The following is a 19,147-nucleotide window of genomic DNA, read 5'->3' on the forward strand; positions in this document are numbered from 1 at the left end:
TGCCGTATACCTTGACGATGTGGTAATCTACAGCGATACCTGGTCTGAGCACATGCAGCGTACTAAGGCTCTCTTGGAGAGGTTGGTCTGGGCACGATTGACAATCAACTTGGCTAAATGTGAGTTTGCAAGGGCCACAGTAACATATTTGGGCAAGGTGGTCGGTCAGGGCAGTGTACGCATGGTTCAGGACAAGGTCAAGGCAATGATTGAATATCCTCATCCAACTACAAAGAAAGAGTTGCTCCGGTTTATGGGCCTAGTAGGATATTATAGGAGTTTCTGTAGAAACTTTTCGTCCGTGGCTGAGCCGTTAACCAGGCTGTTCAAAAAGGATACCAAATTTGTCTGGTCAACTAATTGTGAGTTGGCATTTGAAAATCTCAAGGCTCTGTTGTGTTCAGCTCCGGTTCTAGCTGCTCCCCATTTGGATAAATCCTTTTCACTACAGGTCGATGCTTCAAATGTAGGATGCGGAGCTGCTCTTTTGCAAGCAGATGAGCAGGGGGTTGACAGAGTGGTTGCTTTCTTTTCAAGAAAGTTCAATACATATCAGCTCAACTACTCTGTTATTGAGAAGGAGGCGCTAGGGCTAATATTAGCCTTGCAACACTTTGATGTGTACTTGGGTTCTGGTTTAACTCCCCTGGTCGCTTACACAGACCACAACCCACTGACATTTTTGAAGTCTCTCCAAAATCCAAACCAGAGGTTAATGCGATGGGCATTATTCTTGCAGCCCTATAATATGGAGATTCGTCACATTAAAGGCTCTCAGAACGTGATGGCAGATGCACTGTCACGTATACATTAGGGTGTTAACCTGTTCACGTACATTTCCTGTTTTTCTTGTTTTTTCCCATTCTAGACTGTCCTGTCTCCGGCTCTCTTAAATTGCTCCTAGTACCAGGGTTGCTGAGGCTGGGGGCAGGATGGTGGGTAATGGTGAGGAAGCAGGTAGTATGGGTAGGTAGTGTACAGTTGCACAGAGAAGTCTGGGTAAATGCAGACATTAAAATTGTTAGTTGTTTGATTGGAAATCTTGCTTTGGTGAACTGTAAACTGTTTTGTCCTGTAAAACCCTCCTGTGTAGCTCTCCGGTCCCACCTGTCCCAAGTGTCCATACGCCAGAGCTAATTCGGGGCGGATGCGAAGGGCAGTGGGGCCACAGCTGGACTACTATGGGGGAATGAAACAGGTATTGAGCATCCAGGGGGCATTGTTGTACAGTAGTAAGTCAAAGTTGAAAAGGTGGCTGTTTGATTTGTTTAATTTGGTCAAGTTGGAGGGATAATATTTGTTTATTGGTTGCTAATTTGTGGTTTGTTTTTCTTTTAGATGATGTGGTGGAGCATCATTTTTATGGAGGGGGGTGTGACGGTCCTGCCCCCTCTGCCTCACTGTAAGCTAGAGGGAAGCCTCTGTGATGGCAGAGTGGAGCAGGCCGTCAGCCCAATTGTGCTCACCTGAGGTGGGTGTGGCTTAGGGGACTATATAGAGAGCTCTCCTGGCTGCAGCTCATTCTTCTCTCTGTCCTCCCTGCAAGCAGGACTGCCACCGGGCTCAAGGGCCTAACCACCCTTTTGTTAAGTTATGTTTTGCACCAGCTAATACAACACGCACACACCATTCTCCATACATCCATACACTGCACACATTACTGATGACTGATATACTCACATCCCACACTTCATTATTTTGCTATGCTTTATTTACTTTAATATAATAAATATAATTACAAACTGTTAAACTCTTGTGTGGACTCCCTGTTTTTGCCATGCATCCCCTAGTGCATGACAGTTGTGTATATAAACTGTATTCCTCAATTTTAAACAGTAGACTTGGAGACCATCTTGAGAGAACAGGTCTACTTGTGGATGAGCAAAACGGTTTTAGAAAAGGGAGAGCATGTATTGACCACATTTATGTCGTCTCTACTATTATACATTCAAGAATTAAGCAGAATAACTCTACCTTTACCTGTTTTATTGACTTCAAGAAGGCATTTGATTGGATTAACAGAGACCTACTACAGTACCGATTGTTACAATCTGGAGTCAATGGGAAATGCCATCAAGTCCCTTTATCAAGCACCAGTTGCCTGTGTTCAGATTAATAAGTATAGAACTGGATGGTTCCCGCAACAATTTGGGGTGAAACAAGGAGACATACTGTCCCCAACATTATTCGCCATTTATGTAAATGATTTAGCCCTCAAAATCAAAGATTCAGGCTTGGGAATTACAGTTGGCGATCAAAAAGTGAGCATATTATTATATGCAGACGACATAGTCTTACTTGCGGAACAGGAGAACGATCTGCAGTTAATGCTGAATATTGTTGCAGACTGGTGCTGGAAATGGAGACTGGAAGCAAACCAGGACAAAACCCAAATCGTACACTTCAGACAGAAAGCAATACACAGAAGTTCAGTTGTGTTTAATTTGGGGTCAATAGGGTTGTGTTATACTGATCAGTACAAGTATCTTGGATTGACCTTAGATGAGCACATGACATTTAATGATGCTGTCAATATCCTAGCTCAGTCAGCGGGCAGGGCACTAGGCTCTGTCATGAACAAAGTGAAACACTGTGGACGTTTAGGATTCAAAGCTTACACACAACTTTACGAATCAGGCGTATGTCCGGTGTCTGACTATGCTTCTGGTGTTTGGGGTTGCCGAGAATATGCGAGCTGTAACAACGTGCATCATAGAGCTATTAGATCCTTTCTGGGAGTCCATAAACTGACTCCATTGCTAGCAATTAATGGAGATATGGGTTGGGAACCTCCAAACATCAGACACAAATGTGAAATGATACGGCTATGGAATAGACTGGTGAAGATGTCTGAGGAGAGACTCACCAAAAAGATCTTTAACTGGGATCTTAGAGGTGGTCACCCCTGGACAAATGAACTGAGAAGTTTACTTTATTCAAATGATTTATTTTTTATTTTTCAAAATAGATTACAATGTAATGTCCAACAAATTAGAAATACAATGTTCTCCAGGTACAAAGAAAACTGGTGTAGGGACCTATGGTACAAACCTAAGTTGCGAACCTACTGCCTTATAAAGGACATATACACTGTAGAACCTTATGTGAAATATAATTTAAACAAAAGGCAACGTTCTCTTTGTGCTCAAATAAGGTCAGGAACATTACCATTAGCACTGGAGACTGGCAGGTTTAATGCCACCCCTGAAGATGAGAGATATTGTCTGTTCTGTGATCTAGATGAAATTGAAAACGAAGTTCACTTTCTGTTTTACTGCTCTAAGTACGATGACTTAAGGGATATTTTGATTAATAAGATGTCTTCTATATGTGGGGATTTCCTAGATTTAAATGACTATGTAAAAATGGAGATATGTTTTGCCAAAGGGACTTTCGTTGTAGCAGATTATATTTGTCAAGCTTGGGAAAGAAGACAGAGTACTCTGTATACATCTGAGGTGTAATATAATGAATTGTGTAATGTAAACATGCTATAAAATGCATAAATTATGTATTGTAAAACATGCTGTAATTGCAAATGTGAAATGGTGTCTTATAAACCCATGAGGGTTGGGCACAAGGTGTGCATGACACGAAAATAAATAAACAATCATCAATCAAAACAATCAATCATCATCCCAGGACTCTACAGCGACTCGCCTGTATATCCTGGGTATCTATTGAACTGCTGATGAAGAGAGAGCACCGCCCTATATCCCCAGCGTCTCGCCTAAAGGATAGTGCGGCCTCTGTTATTAAGGCCCAGGCCTCAGGCCCCTCAGCGCTTCGCCTGAGGAGTCTGGCCATTGAACACAGAGGTCATAGCGTCTCGCCTGTGACATGAGTTGGGTTGAAATGCAAACTTTAGTAGATTTCTTCTATTTGTCCTGACTGTGCATGGCAATTGAGGCAACTGACACATCGCTCACCCAATACTGCATAATTATACCCTGGAAACATAATTCAATATTAGTTACAACAGTATACTCACCAAAAATAGACGGATACAAGACCAGGGTGTTGATTTTCCAAAAATGTGAAGATTTATTATACAGTTGTAGTTGCACACAAAAATAAAGTAAAATATAAAGTCGTTTAGCAAAACTGGAGATATTCAGCAAATTACTACTAAGTTTCTAAAACTGGGCTATCTACTTTCTTTGAAAAGCTTAGAGCATCCTCTGTGATCTGGTACCTCTCCTATCCCCTCCGGACTGAAGACTGGAACCCTGAACCCTCTGCCCTGAGGGGTTTTATACTGTATGGTCCTGAGGGGGAGGTAACCTTTGTTTGTTTTCTTGCTTTTTTTACCATGCTTTGATATTTTTGGAAGATGGCTGGCGCCAAATAACTCACTATGGCTTAGTGAGGGAAAAACAGACACACATTCTTATGCCAACTCCTATTTATTTATGGGCCTTTACTTATCAACTAAAGAGATCTAAGGACCTTTTACCATGTCCTTTACAAACACACCTCCTACAAACATTGCATTTTAGCATTAAAACTAAATCAAAACACAATACTGTCTCTAAGAATCCAGGGAGGCTAAAATAACATCATCCCTACTTTATATTAAAACTTGTATTTTTACTTAACCTGTTTAGGTTTACACCTCATGTTGTCATATGATCACATGAGCAACCTGAAATCCCTTTTTCAATTCAATTTGTAAACTATTAAAAACAAAACAGTTAATAATCATTATATCAGTTTCAGAGGTGAAAACAAAAAACAACACACAATAAAATGAACGCATATAGTGTCTGCCTTCAACATCCAACATGGGGTGGCTGCTAATCTCCAAACCAAGGGAGGTCACTAGGTCAGCCAGACAGTTCACTGATATCCTGATAAGGAGGACAACATGCAAGTCAGCTGCTTCCTTTCTTTTTATCCAAATGAGTATAATATATCTTCTCACAGTACCCATATAAACTTGACCATACAAACTTTACAATAGATTTATACAAAGAACACTTTGGCGAACAACACCTAAGTTCTCATCACGGTAATGACATCCATCACCACTAAACCGCCGTCTTCCCTGATATATCAGTGGGCCATGTGGAACTTCAAAAGTCCCCCTTCCTGCAGTCCGCCCTGGCCTCGCCGCCTTTGAATCTTCTCCTGGGGTGAGGTACTGGTCCTGTTGACATGTGGTCAGCTATCAGATCTGTGTCTGGCCAGAACGTCCTTCTTCTGTACATGCTCTCTTGAATGTAAACATGCCCATATTCATTCTTCTGGACATGCTCTCTTGAAAGAAACTCATAACGCCTTGGGTAAGCATTATATCTCTTGCGACCCCACTGCCCATATTCATTCTTCTGGGATCGCCCGGTCTGCATTCTGGGGACCTTTTCCTCATACTTTGAAGACTGCGTCATCTGCTGGGGAGGCGGCCTCTCCTCTATTGAGGATTGCCCTGTGAAATAACTGGCCCTTGACCCTTGACCCCAGCCAACTTCACAACCTACTGCCGGCCTGTCGACACTTCTGTGACATTCCCCTTTGTGCAGCGGCACGCAACACACCACGCACCGGAACGTGGTCTCTTGGCGTGTCCCCTCCCGGCTACACACTGCGCATCGCCTCTGCGGGTATTTCTTGTTTTTCGTGGGTGGAAGCTTGGCCAATTCATGGACATCCGGCAGGGGTGCCCTGTTGGCCGGCAGGGGTGCCCTGTTGGCCGACAGCCGGATCCTCGGTGCTCTGTGCGGCCTTCTCAGTGTGACTCGTGTGGGCGTGGACCAAGCCAGGATCACTGAGTGAATGAAACTTTTGAGGTTCTTAAAGTCACCCTCTGGATTTCGCTGTCTGTAGAGGACTTCCGTGATCTGGAAGAGGTACATTATGAACTTGGTGGTCCACTTGGACGATCTCCTGGCCCAGGGGTAATAGTTTATGTGCTGGTCCAACAGATCGACCCCGTTCATGTTGTGATTATAGTCCTCCGCCACCTGAGGCTTCTGATATGGCACCTGGCCGCCACCTTTCTGCCACTTGTTCTTGTGAACCACTGTGTCCTGGTGGTAGGTGGAGACCATTCTCACGACTTTGGAGTCCCTCCAAGCAACAGCCATCACACTTTGGCCACTGTGGCGTCATTGATTTCTGGAGGAGGGCCTCGGCCTCGCCGAATGGTGCCACAGGTATGGACCTTCATCTCCAGGAGGTGGTCAGACAAGCTCACACTGTTATAATAATTGTCCATGAACAGGATGTACCCCTTACCTACCAAGTCGCCAAGGAGGCCGGTGACCGTATCGACCAAAGACGAATAGACGCCACAGTAGGGCCGCATATTGTGGCAATATCCTGTCTAGTCCCCGAGTCGGCCAAAATGTAGGATTTTATGCCATACCTAGCCGGCTTGTTGGGATTGTATACACGGAAGGATAAACGTCCTCTCCACAGCAACGTCCCTTCATCGATCGAGATCTCCCTTGCCGGCTGGAACATCTCCTGCCACTTGATGACGAGGTACTCCAAGATGGGGCGGATCTTGAAGAGCCGGTCATCAGGGTTTTCCCGAGTCTCTGAGTAGTGTAGGAACCTCAGGATCAGCTGGAATCTGTTCCTAGGCATCACCGACGAGAAGTACGGCGTGGACAGGGCTTCATCTGTAGACCAGTAGTCTGCCAACTCTGGTTTTTTGATGAGGCCGGTCAAGAAGAACAGACCAAAGAAGTCTTTCAGTTCTTTGACCCTGATTGAGCGACGCGTTGGTGGCCATGTACTGAGCTGCATAGAGGTTGGTTTGCCTCACGATGACCATCAACAACTCCTCTGTGAGGAAGAGTTCAAGAAAGTCGGTGGGCTTGCTGGACTGCAGAGCCGCTGCCTCGCCGATTAGTCCTGGTGTTGTGGTGAAAGGGAAGGATTGGGGCTGCCAACAACAGGAATCAAGATGACGCCACACAGGATCGACACCTGGTTGACCTGGTTTCCCTGGTTTCCCTTTACCTCGAGCTGAAAATGATAGAAATACAGAATTACTTACCAATAAACATATGTGCTAGAGGTGAGGTATGTGCTAGAATGAGTATGTGCTCAATTACAATACCAATACATACATTGTGAAGTGGAGAGGGAAATCTAGAGCCCTCTAGAGCTGTTGCCCCCGCAACCAGACTACGGATAAGCGGTTGAAGATGGATGGACATTGTGTGTGTGTGTGTGTGTGTGTGTGTGTGTGTGTGTGTGATATGCAAGTACATATATAACACATTTTTTGTGAATTGGAGAGGGAAATCTAGAGCTCTCTAGAGCTGTTGCCCCCGCAACCTGACTACGGATAAGCGGTTGAAGATGGATGGACATTGTGTGTGTGATATGCAAGTACATATATAACACATATTTTGTGAATTGGAGAGGGAAATCTAGAGCTCTCGAGCTGTTGCCCCCGCAACCAGACTACGGATAAGCGGTTGAAGATGGATGGACATTGTGTGTGTGTGTGTGTGTGTGTGTGTGTGTGTGTGTGTGTGTGTGTGTGTGTGTGTGTGTGTGTGTGTGTGTGATATACAAGTACATATATAACATACTTTGTGAATTGGAGAGGGAAATCTAGAGCTCTCGAGCTGTTGCCCCCGCAACCAGACTACGGATAAGCGGTTGAAGATGGATGGACATTGTGTGTGTGTGTGTGTGTGTCACACACACACACACACACACACACACACACACACACACACACACACACACACACACACACACACACACACACACACACACACACACACACACACACACACACAATGTCCATCCATCTTCAACCGCTTATCCAGCTCAGTGGCCTTGTGGTTAGAGTGTCCGCCCTGAGACTGGGAGGTCGGCGTTCGATCCACGGCCAGGTCATACCAAAGACTCTAAATAATGGGACCCAGTGCCTCCCTGCTTGACACTCAGCAACAGCTCTAGAGAGCTCTAGATTTCCCTCAATTCACTTTGTGAATTGGAGAGGGAAATCTAGAGCTCTCGAGCTGTTGCCCCCGCAACCAGACTACGGATAAGCGGTTGAAGATGGATGGACATTGTGTGTGTGTAAGTGTGATATGAAAGTACATATATAATATATTATATATGTACTTGCATATCACACACACACACACACACACACACACACACACACACACACACACACACACACACACACACACACACACACACACACACACACACACACACACACACAATGTCCATCCATCTTCAACAGCTTATCCAGCTCAGTGGCCTGGTGGTTAGAGTGTCCGCCCTGAGACTGGGAGGTCGGGGTTCGATCCCCGGCCGGGTCATACCAAAGACTGTAAATAATGGGACCCAGTGCCTCCCTGCTTGACACTCAGCAACAGCTCTAGAGAGCTCTAGGTTTCCCTCAATTCACTTTGTGAATTGGAGAGGGAAATCTAGAGCTGTTGCCCCCGCAACCAGACTACAGATAAGCGGTTGAAGATGGATGGACATTGTGTAAGTGTGATATGAAAGTACATATATAATATATTATATATGTACTTGCATATCACACACACACACACACACACACACACACACACACACACACACACACACACACACACACACACACACACACACAATGTCCATCCATCTTCAACCGCTTATCCAGCTCAGTGGCCTTGTGGTTAGAGTGTCCGCCCTGAGACTGGGAGGTCGGGGTTCGATCCCCGGCCGGGTCATACCAAAGACTCTAAATAATGGGACCCAGTGCCTCCCTGCTTGACACTCAGCAACAGCTCTAGAGAGCTCTAGATTTCCCTCAATTCACTTTGTGAATTGGAGAGGGAAATCTAGAGCTGTTGCCCCCGCAACCAGACTACGGATAAGCGGTTGAAGATGGATGGACATTGTGTGTAAGTGTGATATGAAAGTACATATATAATATATTCTATATGTACTTGCATATCACACACACACACACAATGTTCAACCGCTTATCCAGCTCAGTGGCCTTGTGGTTAGAGTGTCCGCCCTGAGACTGGGAGGTCGGGGTTCGATCCCCGGCTGGGTCATACCAAAGACTCTAAATAATGGGACCCAGTGCCTCCCTGCTTGACACTCAGCAACAGCTCTAGAGAGCTCTAGATTTCCCTCGATTCACTTTGTGAATTGGAGAGGGAAATCTAGAGCTGTTGCCCCCGCAACCAGACTACGGATAAGCGGTTGAAGATGGATGGACAAAGTGTGTAAGTGTGATAAGCAGAAAACAATACACTTACCCCTGCCTTTGGTCTCGCCTGTGCTGCCAACAGCGGCCTGGCCATGTGCACCCCTTCCTCTTCCCCGACCTGAAATGTTATAGGAATATACAATTACTTACTATAAACACATATACATTTACAATACAATAAATGCATTTTACTTGTGTGTAAGTGTATGCAGAAATACATAAAACCTACCCCTGCCTGCCTTTGATGGTTGTGTGGCTGGTGGTTCAGGGGCTGCTTCCCTGTTACCTGAAAACAGAGTAAAATATATATTTAGATAACAATCTGTGCACGCCCAGCTTGAATGACATAATATTCTTTATCTTTATCTTCCTCCCTAAACTTCTTTGCCTTCATTATTTTGATAAACATTTTTGAATAGTTCAAATAGCCAATCTGCAAGCTCACATGTAGATCAGTGTATTTGTAGACTATACATTAGTTACTGAAACTAAATCAACGTCTACAAATACACTGATCTACATGTGAGCTTGTAGAATCTACAAGCTCACATGTAGATCAGTGTATTTGTAGACTATACATTAGTTACTGAAACTAAATCAACGTCTACAAATACACTGATCTACATTGAGCTTGCAGATTGGCTGAAAATAGCCAATTTACAAGCTCACAACATGTCAATGTATACATTGACAAGCAAAAGACTAAAATGTTGGAGGGACTAGTGGACAAGAGATCCAGTACAAGTCATTTTACACGTTGTTGCATGCTGAAAATAGCCAATCTACAAGCTCACAGTGAGCTTGTAGATTGGCTATTTTCACATGCTGAAAATAGCCAATCTACAAGCTCACAGTGAGCTTGTAGATTGGCTATTTTCAGCATGCAACAAAGTGTAAAATGACTTATACTGGATCTCTTGTCCACTAGTCCCTCCAACATTTTATTATTTTGCTTTTGTGATGACGATGACAGGCAGTTATATTTAGTCTTAGTTTCAGTTGTCATAGCATAGTTTTCATTTAGTTAGTTTCAGAGAAATAATAGGAGAAATGTAAACCTACCCTTGCCAACAGCGCCAACTGGTGTTCGCTGGGCTGCTTCACACACCTCGAGATCTGAAAACAGTAAAATAAAAGATATATACATTTTAGATAAATCTGGGATATGCAGCGATGCACACTATTTTACATTACACGACCAGTTTGAATAACATAATTCAGACAGTTGCCATACATTTTGTAATGAAATAAATAAATAAATGAAAAGATTACCTCCCGAGTAAACTGATTCGTCCTCATCATGGTTTTCTGACGACCCAAAGTCCTCGTCAGGCCCGTCACCGTCAGACGACCAGACCTCGTCTACAACAAAAATAACAAAACATAGGCATTTATCAGACCATACTGTAAAGTTCAGTAAAACACCAGGCAGGACGAGCGATTACAGTTTGATTCACATCTATAAATTACACATACAAATCCATGTACATTTTGCGATACAAATAAATAATACAAAATAATATAATTGTATGAATCTTACCATCGGTATTTCGCCGCTCGCCCCGCCTTCGAGACACTCTCAGTGGCGACCAGGAGCTACCAGAACTTTCGTCACCAGACTCGATACGGTGATCACTTTCACTCCTCGTGAAACTATGCTGCGAAGAATTGTATGGAGACTCCACGCGTCTTCTCTCCAGCCAGGCACGGGGGCGAAGTGAACGGTAGACCGGAGTAGATAACGCGGATCCAAGCGACTGAGACGACGGGGTTGAGGGAACGGAACCAGGTCCAGGATCGATTGGAGGACGGAAAGACGGAGGAGAAAGTTTGTAACGGGGGCCGGGCCTCGCTTCATCTTCCTCGGAGTCCAGCTCAGACCCTGTCGTGTCGGCCTTCGGTGTGGAACGGAAGAATGATGACAGAGTTGACTGACCAGGGCCCGGAACTGGACCCTTACGCCCACCACGGGGACGGGTGGATCTGCCACGGGCTACAGGGCGACCGCCACGGGTGTGACTCAATCCTTGTGGCTCCGCTAGTACTCCTCCCAACACTGGGGTTTCACTGGTGTCGGATAGCGCCGTGACTGATGGACGCCGTTTACGCGGACCCTTTCCTCGACCAGCCGGTGTCGGACCCTGGGCTTTACATTGGGCACTCGGTTGCACGGGGTTTCCTCGTCAAGAATCCACGGGTCCGCCTGCAGTCCTTCTTCTTACCACTAGGGCCCAGCGCTTCAACATTGGAATGCATAGCTGGCCCCTTGGGTTAGACCCGTCTGATTATTGAGTCATTGAGTGGTGCTGTGCTGTGCTGTGCTGTGCTGTGCTGTGCTGTGCTGTGCTGTGCTGTACTGTACTGTGCTGTGCTGTGCTGTGCTGTGCTGTGCTGTGCTAGCCCTCCTCCCTGGCCTGTGTGTGACTGTGTGTTAGGCTGTTCAACAGTGACACTTGGTGGTGAACAAATGCTATTTTCGTGCTTGGACAGACAGACACTCCAGGGCTCTATTTTGGCCTCTACTATTCCTGCTATATATGCTCACACTATACTCAAGGGTTCATATGCTGCATTACTATGTGGGTGTATTCAGTGTGTGTAAGACCCACATGTCATTCGCTGATGTGGCAGTCAGCTGACCAATTGGGCGGGATACTTAAGCTCACTAGTCTGAATGCTCTTCAAGCATTCCTTGTGCTATGGTTCCTGGTTGTTATGTGATGTTTGCTCCCACCACCATCATTCCATAGGGCTGGACTACACAACATCATCACCTAGTGACGGGAGCAGTCCCTATTGAGTGAAAGATTAACTTTTTATAAACTAAATATTGAAGGTGTTTTTTCTTAACTTTATTTGTCTTGTTAGCCAGGGTAGTGCAGTGCACTGTGCAGTCAGGGTGTTTTGTGATTTGTCAAAACTTGAGGGAGCTTTTTCAATTACTTATATCAAAATATGAATATACGAGTTAGAAAACTAAAAATATAAGAATAAGAAAATAATAATACAAATTAAAATGCCCCCTCCCCTCATGCTGCCCCCTAGTAATATACTGTATGAGTCTCAGAGGAAGAGGCTCTGTGGCTTATTGTTCTATAATAATATACTGTATGAGTCTCAGAGCATGAGGCTCTGAGTGGCTTATTTCTCTAGCGAAGGGTTCAATGAATGGTTGACAAAACCAAGGAGCTACATGAGTAGATGTAGGAGACATACGTGATGGTTTGCTGGTCCAACAGTCCAGTGACATCCAGGTTGTAGGACCTCTGCATCTCCCTGATGGCTTCAGACAGATCCTGGCTAGATGAGTCCCTGCTGTCCAGGGGAGCCAGGTAGCCATATCGTCTCAGCCATGACTGGTGGAGACACAAAGACAAACAAGACACCATTTGTTCCACAATAAGAAATAACAAAACACTTTGAAGGAACAAATACTAACTTTTATTTACAGGGAATCATTAGTACAGATTGTGCTGTCTGTGAATCGGTCTGATATCCCATGTACAGTACCTGTCTAAATACTTCACTAAGATACCCATGTACCTGTCTAAATACTTCACTAAGATAGTAAAGATACTCATGTACCTGTCTAAATACTTCACTAAGATACCCATGTACCTGTCTAAATACTTCACTAAGATACTCATGTACCTGTCTAAATACTTCACTAAGATACCCATGTAAAAAAATTAAAAAGTCAAAAGTCAAAGCCATGGCAATTAGATGATTTGGGGCATTTTGTTCCAAAAATGTGTTTAGCAAAAATCCACCTGTTGGTGGCGCTATAACAGGCCAATGTGAAAAGGGTGGGATATATTCCTCAGCCTAGTAGGAAAGTCTGCGAAAGATTTAACGTAAATTGCACACTGCGTTCATGATTTGAGGGGTTTTGTTCAAAACGGGCCAATCCTGCCAACTTTGAAAGCCATTGTTAGACAATTAGGATGAAATATGAAATATCGGACCGATCCGGCATGAGCGCATGACTATAGAGATGGTGTGTAACGATTTTCAGGATCCTGGTGGCGCTATAACAGGCCGTTCTGGAAAATGTGGGGCAGAGGTTAATCGTTGACATCCAGGGAGTGTGTATGCAAGATTTGGCATCGACGGGGTTAACGGTGCAGGAGATTAGAGCTGTACACAGACGGACGGACGGAGTGCAAAACATACTCTCTCCCCATTCCTTCGGCCTGGTGGAGACGAAAAACTGCAAGCAGTGCATGGGGAGCTAAACAAACACTAGCCAAACGACCACGAGTTACCAATGAAACAAACACAAGTCACAGAACGTAAAATACAGAGTCACACAGATATAACTGAACTACTAAACTAGCATTTAGGACCTAAAACAATGTAGGCCTATATTTAGTCCAGGGGCCAGGCGAGATTTCGGTACCATTTTGGTGGCCGTACATTTTTGGTATCTTTGTGTTCCTACATGTCTCTAGTTTATATTTTGGTATGATAACCCTTCCAATTCAGTAGCTTAATGCCAGTTACCACTCTTTAAACATACCTAACCCATATGAAACTGTGATGTGTGTATATCCTTTATATGACTGCTAGACAATGCATTTTGGTAACCAGTGGTCTTATAAAGAGTTGATCCTAATGTAATTTTCTCAGTAGAATCCATTTCTGCCCACAACTTTTTTCTATTGTGCATATTTAATTTGATAATTTGCATATTTGAACATATTAGTGGAAATAACTGCACGACCATAAAATTTAAATTTAATATGTTCAAAAAGTATAACACATAATGTGGAAACAAATAGTAGATATATTTCGGTGGCATTCTGGCAATGTACACAAGAAATCTGGTGCTGATCGGCCAAACCGTTTTCGAGTTAGCAAATATACATAATTTGGCTATAGTAGGGCAGTTTAGAGGCTCCAACAGCACCCAAGTGGCATGTTTTCGTAACATGTTTTTTTGGGACCCTTATGGTGTCTAGTTATGATTTATTCTTGTTGCCCCAACTAATGTCCCATGGGGGTTAATTTTAACCCTTGCTTACCCCCAATATGAACCATATGATGGAGATAACAGAAATTGCCATAACTGTTTAAGTAAACAACATACAATGACAAATGACCACATTTTTCTATATGATTCGGACCCAAGGAATTCATTAAAGTGGTTATTATTCAGATTCAAGCACATCTTGAGTTGACCCCATTTCAGGACAGAAACAGCTAAAAACATCCAGAAAACGTTTAGTAGAGGACCCATGGGGTCCACGTGCACCCCCCCCTTATTACTTTTCTAGTTTGGATTTGTGGATCCAAAGGACCTCTACAGATTTTGATGATACCAGGGAAAACAAATGGTCCAAAGTGTGTTTTTTTCCCCTTCTTTTTTTTGTCAGCGCTTTCTTACCCCTATGAGACCTGCGGAATTGCTGGCTGAAACACCGGTGAGACTGGCATTCTCAAATGTAGAGATAGGCCAAAGATAGAGATACCATTTGATTCTAAACCACCTCAGCCTCAGGTTTCCAATGGGACCAACCTTCTCATCTCAAAACAAAGTATTTATTAACCCATTTGGCCTGACGTCGAAATAAAAAGAAAGAATATATATTCAAAGATTTGTGCCACATTTTCAAGATTTTTTAAAAATAGCAGACCTACATAGATGTAGACCTATGTAGATCTGCTATTTTTCAATAGCTAAAGTATTACATAATGCTTAGATAAAACACCAAAAGGGCTCCTGTCCAGAATGGTTTAAGCACATTTAAAATGACCAGGTCACTGAAAGTGCTGCAGGTTCAAATACAATTCAAATAGAAACAAAAACAAAACATTAGCATCTGTAAAGGAATATCATGGACTGCCAGGACTGCAGCTGTCGCTAAAGACCACACAGAAGAAAATAGTCTTTAATACGGATTGACAAATATCCATTGACTGGGCAGCTCTGATGTGTATTGTGTAGGGGGCTAGGCATGAGATATTTCACAGCCTGAGGGGCTGAGGCTCTGGAACAGCTTTCCCCCGTTGGATGCAGTCACTGCGATGGATCGGTAGATGCAGTAAAGTGGTCTACAGATAAGTTATCTATAGATATAGTACAGTGGTCTACATATGCCCTAGTTATCTACAGATGCACAAGAGTGGTGTGTGGTCTATGTATATAGTACAGTTGTCCACAGACTCACTAAAGTTATCAATATAGTACAGTGGTCTACAGATGCACACTCCTCTGAAACAGGTTGATGACTACAGGTATTTGGATCTTCTTCCCTAAAGGACTTTCAAAGTAGGAAGGGTATGGCCTGGTCAGCTTGCAATAAGATTTGGTCATCCCAGCTTAGTAAGAGGTTCAAAGTAAAGTTATTTAGGACGACCGTCGAGCCGAATTCTACTCTATGGCTCCGAGACATGGACACTTTCAAAGAAATTAGAGAAACGGTTGGACTTACACCCGCCTTCTAAAATCTCTCTTGGAAGAGCCACCCATCGACTAATATACGGCATCCTTCCCTGTGTTTCTTCCGATCGAGAAGAAGACAGTTTGCTGGCCACTGCTACAGAGCTGATAATGAGGTTATATCTTCCCTTCTTCTCTGGAGTCCTAACTCAAAGCAGACTAGAAGTAGAAAACTGCCGTTCCCTGGCTAGAGACACATGCATCAGTAAGCAGGAACTGGGAATAGCAATGAAGGACTGGAAAGTCTGGCGTGGCATTGTGAAATCCATTATTAAAAATGATGATGATGACAGATGCACTACAGTTATAGTACAGTGGTCTACATAGATTGGTCTACAGATGCACTAGAGTGGTCTACAGATCACAACAGTTGTCTACAGATGCACTAGAGAAACCTGAGGCTGTCTAGAGTCAAATGATATCTCTATCTTTGGGCTATCTCTAAATGTGTGCATGCCACAGTCTCCGAAAGACAGTCTCACCGCTGTTTCAGCCAGCAATTCCGTAGGTCTCATAGGGGTAATAAAACATAAAAAACACACTTTGGACTTAGCAGTTGAGACGAATAAGAGTTTAAGTCCATATTTATTATCCATAATGTATAAATTATGGATAAGGGGTCAGGACAGATAGGCCTTTTCGGGGAGGGGTCAGAATAAATTATCGACTTGAGTTATTCGTCTCAACTGCTCTATTAGAGGTCCTATGGGATATTGGATGACAAAAATCCAAACCAGAAACAAACTAGAAATGCACTCTGTCGAGCTGCCAACTTGCGCATTGCACACAAGTAGGCCATGCATGGCCTACATGTGTGCAAACAGAGCGTGCCATGAGGTGCGCTCACCACTGCTGGTACGACTGCTGCTCTGAGTCCTAAAGCTCTCTGCTGCTGTCTAGGTTTGAAATACAGCAGTGGTCAGTGGTCCCTCATTGCCCAGTGGAGTACACCGCCGATACATACCCCCTATTGACCTTATACCAAATTTGAAACGTACTTTAGTTATGTCATCGAGAACAGTGGTTTCTCATTGGCTGGTGGAATGTACCGACATACATACATAGATTGGTCTCTGATTGGCCGAGCGACACCACCGACATACGCAACCGATTACAATACTTGCGCATGTAATAAATAGGGACCCCTCTACTAAATGTTTTCTGGTTATTTTTTGCTGTTTCTGTCCTGAAAAAGAGTCAAGATGTGCTTGAATCTTAATATTAACCACTTTAATGAATTCCTTGGGTTCAAATCATATAGACAAATATGTTAATTTGTCTCTGTATGTTGTTTACTTCAAAGGTTATGGCATTTTCTGTTATCTCAATCATATGGTTCGTTTAGGGGGTAGGTCAGGTGTATGAAAGGGTTAAAATTAACCCCCATGGGACATTAGTTGGGGCAACAAGAATAAATCATAACTAGACACCATAAGGGTTCCAAAAAAACATGTTTTACGAAAACATGCCACTTGGGTGCTGTTGGAGCCTCTAAACTGCCCTACTATAGCCAAATTATGTATATTTGCTATGGCCACTAACTCGAAAATGGTTGGGCCGATCGGCACCATATTTCTGGTGTACATTGCCAGAATGCCACCGAAATATATCTACTATTTGTTTCCACGTACCGTAAATCCTCTTTTAGGAACCCGGGCTATTATTTGTCTCAACCGATCCCGATACCGGGCTTTTATTGAAAGGAGGTAGCTATAAGAAGGAGGAATTTATTTCAAATTTTCATTTTGGGTCAGTTAGAACGTAAAATGTATTGGGCTCATGTAGCCTATTGAAACCAACAACACATCAATTTAACTTGAATAACCAATGTCATTGTCATTTGAAGCTATACGATTCCCTGCTTTCATATGACATGAAAAAAATTAAAATACAATGGCAGTCCCTCAGTCAAATCTGGTCACATTCACAAATATACCGGTATATAACTTCAACTGAGATAGACTACCACAGTACTGTGGTAAAGGCCTACAGTTAGGCTACTGACAAGTTCAGATGCAAATAATAACATAAAAATAAAATGTATGATAGGCTATTTCATATAGGCCTACCGGTAATATCAAATCAGAACAGTGCAACACTGCAGTGCTTCAACGGGAGAGAGAGAGAGAGAGAGAGAGAGAGAGAGAGAGAGAGAGAGAGAGAGAGAGAGACAGCTACAGCTACAGCTCTGTCGGTCGCTGGGTCTGTACATAGTCAACGGCCGGCTACGAGGGGACTCATATGGCAGGTACACGCATTGTTCCCATCTTGGTAGTAGCACTGTTGATTATATGATAACAGACATAGATCCAGTGCACCTCAGGGCATTCACAGTCAGTCCTTTGTCGCCTCAATCTGATCACAGCAAAATAACGCTGTACTTAAACCAAACACAAACACACCTCAATGGAGTTGAAAACAGTCCACTATACATATTAGAACAGCCCTACAGATGGAACAAAAACAGCCTAAATGATTATCAGCATGCAATTGGCAATCACAAAATTCAATCACTACTAAATACTTTTCTTATCCAGTCATATCCTCAAAACGAAGAAGGTGTAAACATGGCTGTACAAGATATAAATCATGTATTTGACAATTTGGCAACCTTATCAAACTTAAATTCACCTAAATTTAAAAACAAAAATATGAAAACTGAAAAATGGTTTGATTCTGAATGCAGAAATCTACGGAAAGCACTGAGGATCCTATCTAACCAAAAACATAGAGAACCGGAGAATCAGGAGGTACGACTTCAATATTGGAACACTCTAAAACAATACCATCACACCATCAGATCAAAGAAAACACAACACATCAAACATCAACTCACTGTAATTGAGGAATCTATTGACACAAATCAATTCTGGGATCATTGGAATAAATTGAACAAACCATATAGAGAAGAATTGGCGATTCTAAATGGAGACATATGGCAGAGCCACTTTGAGAATCTATATGCTCCAATCACACCTAATTTGGCACAAAGAAACACAAAAAATAAACTTGATCTACTCGAATCCGTCATTAAAGATCAACAAAACCCTTTAGATTTCCCAATTACAGAAAAAGAACTAATAGACAAAATCCAGGGTCTGCAAACCAAAAAATCTTGTGGTGTAGATGGAATACTAAACGAAATGATTAAACATGCTGACTATAAAGTTCACACTGCCTTGTTGAAACTGTTTAACATTGTTCTAGGTATAGGTTATTTCCCTGACATCTGGAACCAAGGACTAATAACGCCCATCTTTAAAAATGGTGATAAATTTGACCCGAACAATTATAGAGGCATTTGTGTCAGCAGCAACCTGGGGAAGATCTTCTGTTCAATCATTAACAACCGATTACAGAACTTCCTCAGTGAGCATGACATCCTGAGAAAAAGCCAAATTGGATTTATACCAAAAAACCGAACCACCGACCACATTTACACGCTTCACACCCTTGTAGAAAAACACGTTAATCAAAACAAATCCAAAATTTTCTCCTGCTTTGTAGATTTTGAA

The 19,147-nt window shown here is 43.2% G+C and overlaps 1 protein-coding gene across 1 annotated transcript in view; it reads right to left on the reverse strand.

Moving 5' to 3' along the window:
- The window catches only part of LOC308311685 (uncharacterized protein), a gene marked incomplete at both ends in the record, with an annotated part of 116,054 nt that overhangs the window by 52,301 nt on the left and 44,606 nt on the right, over positions 1-19,147 (reverse strand). The window contains one exon of the mRNA XM_080758475.1: positions 12,407-12,546. Coding sequence (XP_080614601.1) covers positions 12,407-12,546 — 140 coding nt within the window. The remainder of the gene's footprint in view (positions 1-12,406; positions 12,547-19,147) is intronic.

This window comes from Protomyctophum bolini (assembly GCF_963924005.1).
Source record: "Protomyctophum bolini genome assembly, chromosome: 24".
NCBI lineage: Eukaryota > Metazoa > Chordata > Actinopteri > Myctophiformes > Myctophidae > Protomyctophum > Protomyctophum bolini.